The following is a 10,913-nucleotide window of genomic DNA, read 5'->3' as shown; positions in this document are numbered from 1 at the left end:
TATTCTACTGTAGAAGAATAAATGGGGCCAAACAATTATGTTTGGAAGGTTTACTATTTTACAGACACATTGTCGTGTGTTTTTAATCTTTGAGCATTTTGCTATACATATAAGGATGAAGCTCTCTGCGTGTTTATCTAAACATTTATCAAAAATGTTTAGATAAACAAGAATTTTGCAAAATTACACATCATATGTTCTCTTTTGCTGCACCTGTTTCTGTGCCGAAAGAGCAATGAGAAAGTCTTATTTCAAGGCAAATATGTTTCGTAGTCTAACGTTATCTGAGCGTTAAAATAAGAAATCCTGCTCTTATATTTGAACGACAAACACCTAATTAATGGCAGTAATTTTCTTCAATAGGAGTTCCTATATTCGCTTCTACCACTACTGTGGAGGGAGCCTCATTCAGCGACGTTGGGTCATCTCTTCTGCTAGATGTATTAAGAGGTAAGGTAATGCTAGTGCAAATACCTCCCGAAACTTGATTTGATTGTGTTTTCTGATTTGATAACACTTTACAACAAGTTACACAAAATGCAATTACCTACGAGGGAGCGCCTAGGCATCTAATCAGGAACTAATGGATAGTTATCCAATTCTTACCTGGGAAAACCCAGCCCAGCTTGGATTACAAGACTACTGCTTAGTTAGCTTGGAAATGCAAAGTAACTAAGCAGGTACTTATGGATAGTTTCACTTCACTTAAGTGTACACAAAAAAGCATTAGTTAATGGTCAGGTACTTACTGAGTAATAATCACCTAGTCACTACTTGATTTTATTCTTAACTCAATGAACTCCATAAAATAAAAGCTCTGCAATAATTTGGTACTCTGTAAAGTTGTTTTTCATAAGCTGACTTCACAGGCTTAGGGTTTATTCAAAACCATCGCTAGGAATTTCTACTCCAAGGTCTTTTAAGGTCAAGAACCAATAGAACCCTGATAAGTACTGCTTAACTACCCATTAGTTACTGATTAGTTACTCTGTGTTTCCAAGCAAACTAAGCAGTAATCCTGTAATGAGGCTGAACTGGGTCTGCCCCAGTAAGTATTAGTTAACTACCTATTAGTTCATTACTATTTCTCTACATATGTACTCTCACGGTACTCTAAGGTGCTCTACTAGTTAATCAAATGTTGTGTATCTTATTGTAAAGTGTTACCTTGGAGTTATCTAAATAATATATGTTTTGGTTGTTTTAAATGTGTGCAGTTTTGTGAAACTTCTCATTTACTCATTTATTGTTATTTATTGATTGTTGATGCAATCAACCGGTTTTCCCTAGATAGAAAACTCTGAATAAATTGTCTGATTTGGTTGAAATGTAAAGTGCTTGAGATGACATGTGTTGTGAAATGGCGCTATATAAATAAGCTGAATTGAATTTATATCTGATTAATCAATTTGTAAAACCTGCAAAGGCATGCTGATTTTCTACCTCTTTTTGGTTTATCTACATGACCTTTTGCAGTGTGTCCTTCGTGAAGTGGCGCGCTGTTCTTGGCGAACATGACCTAGGTGTCAGCAGTGACACGGAACAAATCATCCCTGTTTTCTCTATTTACATTCACCCTGAATGGTCTTCTCTGGTTTCTAAAGGGTAAGATTCAAATTTTCTATTATCTTTTAATATAAAAGAGAATCCTTTGGTAGTAAAAAAAAAAATATATAGGGAAGACTGAGAAAAAAACTGAGGAAGCGAAGTGAGGCTGCAGTTCAGGTTGTGAAAGGAATTGGGAGAACCAAAAAAAAGTGTTGCAACCATCCTCAATCTTTTTTTTACATTTTTTATTTTTATTTTTATCTTAATTTAAATGAAACCTTAAGGGCTCTTTAGTTTAATGGCCCCTCCTGTGTTTCAGAAATGATATTGCCTTGGTGAAACTATCATCTGAGGTCACCCTAAACTCTTACGTTCAGCTTGCTTCTCTCCCCTCCCCCGGCCAAATTCTGCCTCACAACAACCCATGCTATATGACCGGATGGGGACGAACGTACGGTAGGTGCAAATCCCTCAAATATTACACTTCAGCCAGTTCTTCTTCCACAACATTTAATCAATAACATATTCTATCAGTTGAAAAAGGTGAGCTTCTGCCGCTTAAGCAGGCCTTCACTCCAGTGGTGGACTACCAAACCTGCTCCAGCAGGGACTCATGGTGGGGCGTCATAAAACCCATTATGATCTGTGCTGGAAGGAGTGAAATTACCTGCAATGCAGGGATTTATGAAAGAAGAGTGAGTTTGACATTGTTTCAGTATTTTCAGTATTTGCACGTTAACAAAGGTTTACACTACACTGGTGAGTGTATGCATTAACATCAAATGGATTGGTATAAATTTAAGATGTTATAATGTTTTACTTGCAACTGTTATAAGGAGACAGTAGGCAATTTGATCTTCATGCAAGACATGTGCTATGGACAATGTCCAAAGCTTTTGTAGATGTCTATAAAGTACAAGACAAGGCAGAAAAAATCAGAGACATGGTTGATATAGATTAATCTGGGATGGAGAACACTGTATATCTGATCAGCAAGAAGATTAAAAAAATGGCTTATAAAGATCGGCAAAGAGAGAGAGGATGAGCTTGATTATGATGCCAGAGAGTTCATCTGCCAAGTTTGGTGAATAGCAGACAGGCCAGAATTGTAATAGCTGTAGTCGCCGTAATGTTTATCCTATTCATTGTAGCTAACATAACTGAAATTGAAGGAAGGCCATCAAATATTCATATTTATCAAGGAGTCAGAAAGCCCTCCACTCACTTAAAAAAAACAAAAAAAAAAACCTGTGTTCTTGAGTAGAAATTCTCCATTGTTAATCTCTTAATAAAGCATAAAGAGCCATTTACCACGAAACATTTCTGCTGTTCTCTAACAGCCTGATATCTCAAACCTGAATCTAATCATCAGTTCACTTCTGCATATATAACTTTATAATTTGTTTTTTGTAACTATGAATAGGTATTTAAAGTTGTGTCATATTACCCTAATGTGATTAAATAATGTGATTAAATAATAATTTCTTTCAGGGTTTTCTTGGTGGCCCTTTGAGTTGTCAGGTTGATGGCAAGTATTATGTTCATGGTAGTCTGAGTGTTTCATCTGGATCTGGATGTGCTAGCAGGGAAAAGCCTCCTATCTTCACTCGTTTGTCTCACTATATGGACTGGATAAATTCGGTTAGTATTTTTTTTTTGTTGTTGAAATGTCCTCATCTGCTTTCAAAAGGATGGTGCCTAACCAGTTTTCACTTTTTTTTTTTACAGACTATGTCTTAGATGTTGCAGCATACAAGACAGAAACCATTTGTGATCAATAATATGTTTCCACTGGAATCTGCTCATCTACCCAGTCTAATTGTAAACAAATAAACTTGATAAAACACTGTCTTTGGAGTTTTTTTGTCTGTATATGTTTGTATATATATATATACTTTATATGCATATTTTTTTCTACCTTTGTTGTGGGATTAAGAAAATTATTCTAGGGCTATAAAAGCATTTCGACCTGGAGAGACGAACACAGAAAAGATGCAGTTACAAAAGTTTTATTTAACAAGAATGAAATAAGTTTTTTGCCACAGGGGCAGAAGAATTTGATGCTGTGAATTTACATTCATTTAGATGAGTAAATTAGGAAAAGGATTAGAGTAGTCTTCCACCCTGGGGAATGAGTATCATTACTTTACCTTAGCAATTTTTTCTAGGTTAGGGTTGGGGGTAATTATTACTTTTACTCCATTACATTTCAAAGTATAATATTGTACTTTCTACTGCAATACATTTGGAGGAAGCTACAAGTTACTTGTTCTTTTGGCTCAGCTTAGCTCTGCAACTCACTGTTGCTTTTCTTTCTTGAAATTCAATTTAACATGGAATTCAGCCCTTAGGTCTGAATTTGGACATCACTGTTTTAGAGGTTTGCATGGCATTCAAAAAATGTGAGAAACTCATGGCAGATATTATTTGTAGTTTATAAATGTTATTAAGGTATTAGTTGTTGCCACGTGGCCAAGTTTCTTTTGTAGGCTGGTTTCTCAAATCAGAGCTGAGGTTTCTTTATGGTAATGGATGTAACCTTAATCCTTGATTCCATAGTGAAAATGTGAGGAGAATCAAGACACCCCGTTTTTATTTTATTTTTTGGTTTGTTTTTAAAATTTCTCTGGAAATCATACAGAAATATTTTTGAATATTTAAGTACTTTTAAATATTTAAGTGTTTTCAACAGTGAGTATTTCAAACTTAACTTGAGAAGATTTTTGACAGAGTAACTTTACTTGTAATTGAGTAAGATCTGACTTTGTGTATCAATACGTTTACTCAAATACAACTATTGAGTACTTCGTCCACCACTGGCCTTGACGTTGATTAGCTGAAGCTTGAACTTGCAATGTCAGCAGTTGGTGAGGCTGATGAGGGTCTGCCAGATGGAATTTTTGCTTAAACGTCCTCAGATAAGCATTAAAAAACAGTAAGCAAATCAAAAATAGTTAATCTACTGATGACATTTTCCTGCATGAGTGATCCTGTTTTTATAAGTCAAACAATCAAACTTTATTTAGACAACACCTTTTAAACTATATGCAGAAGCATTTCACTTGGTGTTCAGTCTGTATATAGAAATATTCATCAAATGTCAGATTATGTTTTTATGTGAATTAGCTTTGTGGCACAGTAGTTGCAGTACTGGAGCCTTTGAGCGTAAAAAAGCAATTTGGCAGAAAGAGCTGTAAACAAAACCTTAGAAGGTATAAAAAAGACTTATTTTAATGATGTAAAACCCTGTTGATCAACATTGACCACCACCCAAATTACATACATTATCATTCTGAAAGGTTGCAAAAACATATCTGAAATATTATTTTTATAAAATAAGCTTTCTTCTCTTTTGATATATAGCCTCTTTGAGCAATTAAATCATTGATATTCAAATTTCAACGTTCTGTCATGTTGATGATTGTTCTGTGTTTTATCAGTCTAATTATGTTTTTTCTGTGTTTTATCAGTATCCTTTCTTCAGTATTTCACCTTGTCGAGGTGAAAATAAAGTAAATTACATTTGCATAAAATAACTACTACTTTAGCTGATCACTGTACCCAAATAGATATATCTAAGAAAGTAATCATTCTGCAAGACTTCTAAACTTCTGGGATTTGTCATCGTTTAACATACATTTCCTCGAACTTTTGCTTTATGTGATCACCTATAAAATAACACATAAAAAATCCTGCAAAGATTAAACTGCAAAGATGAAACTCCTCACCAAACAAACTCCCTTAATGAAATGAATGAAACTATAGTTTACTATAAAATGTGATACAAACTCTTCATTTAGAGGTGAAAAACATAATATCCAGTGTGTTCTTCGCTTTTGAATTGCTTTCAATTTTTGTAAAAAAAAAAAAAAAAGTATTTTACAGAATAAAAACAAGTTCCATTCATATTTATACTATTAAGCAACCGCGCTATTGTATTTTGTGCTTGCATGTCACCAAAAAGTAAAAGGAAAAAAATATATATATATACAGTCATATTCATGTTCTTTCTTGTGGCTCATTAAAACCCTGTGCTAACAAACTTTGTACCACCATTAGACTTCAGTAATGTTTAGTTTTACACTACTGCCACCAAAGGGCTATTCAGTTTGCACCTCAGTCATGATCTTGCATGTTACTAATAATGGAGCCTTGCTGTTTTTCTGTGAACAGAATGTAAACATCTAACATGCCACTGTACTCTACATTCATTAGTAAACTTGCCATCATTAACTACTATCCGCCTTCTGCACTACCTCACCCAGCTAATAAAGAATAATGCTACCCTGTTTGGAAAGTGAGAAAAGAGTAAAAGGTGAGGACAGAGTAAATACATGATGTAAAGATGTCCTTACATTATGGGAACCAAACACATGTCTGAGCTTGTTAGAAAAAAAGGCTGAGAAAGCATGATGGCTGAGTGGAAATAATCAATATATGGCACATGTGAAAAAAAACTTTTCTTTGTTACAAATTCTTCCTCTTGCTTTTGGTTTGTAAATATGTGCATATATAAAGTTCCCAAGAAGTATTACTACTGTACAACAATAGCAATGAAACAAATAGACATTTCCAGACTTTTTCTAAGAGAAAAATATAAGATTTCAATAAATAACAATTAAGACAACACACACGAAGATATCCCAACCCTTACAGGAATCTATTTTATCTCTGATGTATATGTTCACCATCTGCCTTGATGTAGTAATGAACCAATATTGAACAATATAAATGTCCTCTCTGTTTATGTGATTCATTTAACCCCCTCTTGGGCTAATAGGATTGTCAGCACAATTAAATCTATAATGTAACCTATGGTATTTTATCTTTCAAATCTGATCTTTTTAAGCTTGGCTTTTATTTCATTAAGCTTAAAGAAAACCTTTGCTCACCCATATCCGCCCTTTATAATGAATCCAGTAGTGATTTTTTTTATCTAAGTCATGAGTTAGCAGGACATGTACCAATTTCTGTGGGGGGTTTTTTACTTAAGAAAGCAGCAAAGCAATTTATAAAACAGTGATAAATGTCTAAAACATAACCTGTGTAGGCTGCACACACATGTCAATGTAAAGAGTGAAGAAAATCCTTTGGTCATTTCTAGGGACAGTGTCTACTATTCTTTGAAATACGTTTGACCTCTTCTTTCAGCCTTTACGATAACTGTGGGATCTTCACAGGTGGACATGTGATGATGTTGGACACATTATCCACACCATTATCAGTATTAGCTGCCCTGAGGGTATAAAAGAGAAGTGGACAGAGGCTGTTGCAGCAGAAAGTGTGAGGAGACTGCAGACATGCTCAGGTTTCTTTTGTTGACCTCTCTTGCAGCCTTGGGTAAGTCCAGCCTTATTCTATTTTAAAGATTCTTCACAGGAGCCCGAAATTGACTTTAAAAATTTCACCTGTTCTCCCCCTGAATATCTGTTTTGCTCAGTGCTGGCTGAGCCCCAGCCCAGGTACCTGGAGGATGAGTCTGGTGAGGAAAGAGTGGTAGGAGGAGAGGTGGCCAGACCAAACTCCTGGCCATGGCAGGTAAACTTTTAAACCTTTTTTGACCCCACAATTTGTGTTAAAAGCATGCAAACAACAAAAAATTCCCAACATCATGTAAAATAAGAAAAAAAAAAAAAAACTAAACAGTTTTGGGTTATTCTAAACTACAACAAGTTTTGAAATATGAATATGATTTTTTTTTTTTATCAAGCTCAATCAATCAGCAAATCAATTACATGAAACCTGTTGACTTGATGTTAAACTTCTGAAATCTACAGTTTTACATCAACTTTATGTAAAAGTCGAATAGACCTACTCTATGCATAGATATAATCAAAATATGACTGGAAATGAAAATACATCTCTTGGATCTTTCTAAGAAATAAATGCAGTTAATGAATCTTACCTGCCACAGTGACCCAAAAACTGAGCAATCGTCATATCTGTTTGTTTAAAGCCTTTAAAAATAGACTTAAATCATTTAAAAATGGTTTGAAAAGATTTTTGTTGTAATTTTTTCTTTCAGATCTCCCTTCAGTACAAATCTGGAAGCTACTTCTATCACACCTGTGGAGGAACCCTAATCAGGAGAGGATGGGTGATGACTGCTGCTCACTGTGTGGACAGGTGGGAGTCTAATACATCACAGTAAAGTTAAAACACAGTAAAGAGAATCAGATAGAAAATAATTCATTTTTTTTTGTTTAAATTTATTTTTTATTTACTGAATTAATATATATAAAAAAAATAAAAATAAATCTTCTGTATGACCAAAGCTCCAGGACATGGCGTGTTGTTCTTGGAGATCATGACATCAACAAAAATGAGGGAAGAGAGCAATACATGAGCGTGAGCAGGGTCTACATTCACCCCAACTGGAACTCCAACAACGTCGCTGGAGGGTTAGTAAAAAATGTGGTTTCACATATTTATTGGGGTTTGAAGAGCGAAAAACTGCACATTGTTACATATTACACTGCATTAAGGTTTAAAAAACATTTTAAAAATGGTTTATATGTTCCGTTATTTAATTGAGAAGGTGTTGTCTGTAGCTGCTTTGCATTTCTGTAAGCATTGGGTTTTTTTATCACTTCCCATAGATCTATTATTTTAGACAATTAGATTAACTTTCATGTAAAAAAATTATAATTTAAAGCATTTTTTTTTACTTTTAAGATGAGAATTCTGCTGACAGTAAAACATAGCCTTTTCATTTTATATTTTTAATAAAACTATCTTTCTGTTGCTAAACCTTTATTAAAAATACAAGATATCAGATTCCTAAAGAAAAAAAGGCTTAGTTTTAATGTGTTTGAGAACAGATATTGGATATTTGATCTATCAATTATATTAGGCATTATGTCTCAAGCTGACCAAGAACAGAAAGTGACATTCTAGTATAAGCTTTTCTCTAAAAAAAACAGCTTATCAAAGATCTTTAAAAAAGTATATTGACTCCTCCTTATTTTAGCTATGATATTGCTCTGCTGCGCCTGTCCTCCGATGCTGTCCTCAACAACTACGTCCAGCTGGCCAATCTGCCCCCCTCCGGCCAGGTTCTGTCCCACAACCATCCCTGCTACATCACCGGATGGGGACGCACTCAGAGTACGTCAAATGCAATTTCACATTAACATGATTAACACAGCTTAGAACTCAACGTTAATTCTAACATTTTGAATTGAAAAAGCTTCCTGGATGTGAAGTGAGACATCTTCAAACTTGGAAACAAAGTCCAGTGGATTGTTTTTTTTTTTAATCTTTTTTTGAATGACTATGAACTGGATGACTGAGAATCTTCACCAGCAAACAACACGATTAACATTTAGACTTACTGACAAGCTGTACAATATGTTGTATGTTTTTCCCAGCTGGTGGTAGCCTGTCTGCTCAGCTGAAACAAGCCTACCTGCCTGTTGTTGACTACAAAACCTGCACCAGCTACGGATGGTGGGGCAGCACGGTGAAGAACACCATGGTCTGTGCTGGAGGTGAAAGCGACTCTGGCTGCCAGGTGAGCTATCTGTTGGTACACCACAATCTGGATGATTAAATGAAATTAAATCTGATGAAAACAGTGCTGTTTAAAAATGACTTAATTACCTTGTGTCACCTTACTACCCAAAACCATGAATTACACATATTTGTATTTTTACTGAAAATAAAACAATGTTTATCTGACACATATTCATCTGTAAAAACTCACACCGGAACCTGCTCTTTGTATTAGGATCTTTTCTCACAAAGTGGCTTTTAGTGTAAGTCTACTAGGTTTGGACATCTAGACCACTGAATTAACTGTCAAACTTTACTGTAGGTGAACCTGATATTCAGCCAGACACAGAGTTACGTTTAAAGGGTTTATTGAAGGGGTGAATAGTGGCAGATGAAGCAGGCAAACAGTCACAATCTTGACAGAATAATCTTGGCCGAAAGTACTGGTTTGCAGGGATGAGCAGAGAACCAGGAGATGTAGGCGGAGACAGAACCAACAGGCAATGAAGAGAGTGAGACAATCTGGCAGAGATGAGTAGGCAGAGGCAAGTATAGGTAGGCTGGTGAAAAACTGAGCTCAGTAACTCATTAGTGGGAACAGGTGGAGATAATTTAGAATGGAGTGGTGGCTGGAAGCAGACTGAGCTGGTGGGATAACTGCTGGTGGCTCATTAGTGACAAGTTGAACAGAAAAATTTGTCATGAGTCCAAACCCAAACTAAACAGAACCATGCCTATGACAATTAACTGCTTGCTCTTCCTAAAATCTAGCACAGCTAGATTAAATAAAGGTTCCTATTAATCTTAGTCTTAAAATCTATTTTAGATATTGGTACTTTGACTGAGCCACTGTAACACATAAAATATATTGAAGTTCTGTAATAATAGTGAATGTTTTTGTTCTGCTGCAAAGTTAAACTACACACATTCGAGTCTTGAGACTTTTAAAGCTTCTAACATTTTCTTTGTGTACTTTGCTCCATTTAATTTATTATATCTCCACATCCACTCTGACCTAATCCAATATACCTGCTGAAATTAAGGTTGGCCACAGCATGCTGCTGCTACTATTGCCCTCTGTAGATAGATGTGTAGGGCACATAGGTTTAATTTTGAACACCTCCCTGCATATGTTTTTTATTTCCTTTATAAGTATTTTAGTAAACATCAAACTGAAATATGCTGCTCTCTCTTTTCAGAGCGACTTTATTCGTACTCCTTTTTATTGGCCTCTCTGCTGCGTCTCTGATAAATGTTCTCCTTGCCAAAAACACAAATAGATTTAAAGGGGCAGGAATATTTTTCCAAGGCAATAAGACGGAATGAATAAAATTAGAGGCAGTGGTGTTGGTTATTGAATTCTGTTTGATTTCATTTATACAGGGTGATTCTGGTGGCCCCCTGAATTGCAGTGTCAACGGCCAATGGGTGGTCCACGGAGTGACCAGCTTTGTGTCTTCACTTGGCTGCAACACCTACAAAAAACCCACTGTCTTCACCCGTTCTTCTGCTTACATCAGCTGGATGAACAGCGTCAGTATTTGATAACTCAAGAATTGCATTGATACAAATGCTTCGTCTTTAAACATCATGACTGATCCTTTTAAATTTGATTTTGCAGATCATGGGTTAAGAAGATGAGCAATATACCTCGAAATAAAAGAAAAGTCTGGATTTTTTCTTCACTCCATCAAAATAAAAGTAATAAAAATGATATCCTGATTTCTTTTTCATTTTTGGTTTAAAATTTATGTTGGAAAATGATAGATAAATTATATGTTTTTTTTTTTCTAGCAACAAAAACATCATTCAAAATCATATTAATTGAAATAACAATTTTATTTCAAGTGCTGCTTGAATTGTTGCTACCA

General features: G+C 35.2%; 1 protein-coding gene across 1 annotated transcript; it reads left to right on the top strand.

The window, feature by feature from the left end:
* Positions 1–363: 363 nt before the first annotated feature.
* Positions 364–10,763, top strand: LOC107103448 (elastase-1-like). Its single transcript, XM_015403159.1, has 12 exons — positions 364–450; positions 1,477–1,605; positions 1,868–2,004; positions 2,083–2,243; positions 6,729–6,888; positions 6,989–7,086; positions 7,574–7,674; positions 7,824–7,949; positions 8,519–8,655; positions 8,919–9,061; positions 10,426–10,575; positions 10,664–10,763. The coding sequence occupies exons 5-12, from the start codon at positions 6,849–6,851 to the stop codon at positions 10,673–10,675; spliced, it is 807 nt and encodes a 268-aa protein (XP_015258645.1). The 5' UTR covers positions 364–450; positions 1,477–1,605; positions 1,868–2,004; positions 2,083–2,243; positions 6,729–6,848; the 3' UTR covers positions 10,676–10,763.
* Positions 10,764–10,913: the final 150 nt, after the last annotated feature.

Source organism: Cyprinodon variegatus, unplaced genomic scaffold (genome assembly GCF_000732505.1).
Source record: "Cyprinodon variegatus isolate N-32 unplaced genomic scaffold, C_variegatus-1.0 Scaffold1452, whole genome shotgun sequence".
Classification (NCBI taxonomy): Eukaryota; Metazoa; Chordata; class Actinopteri; order Cyprinodontiformes; family Cyprinodontidae; genus Cyprinodon; species Cyprinodon variegatus.
Note: the sequence above shows the minus strand (reverse complement) of the source record. Positions and strands in the feature narration are given on the sequence as shown.

Bases quoted from the DNA above. Each gene is read 5' to 3' on its own strand.
- LOC107103448 (XM_015403159.1), top strand. From the start codon at position 6,849: ATGCTCAGGTTTCTTTTGTTGACCTCTCTTGCAGCCTTGG. The intron at 7,950-8,518 runs GTTAGTAAAAAA...TCCTTATTTTAG, and splicing joins TCCAACAACGTCGCTGGAGG to CTATGATATTGCTCTGCTGC. The intron at 9,062-10,425 runs GTGAGCTATCTG...TCATTTATACAG, and splicing joins AAAGCGACTCTGGCTGCCAG to GGTGATTCTGGTGGCCCCCT.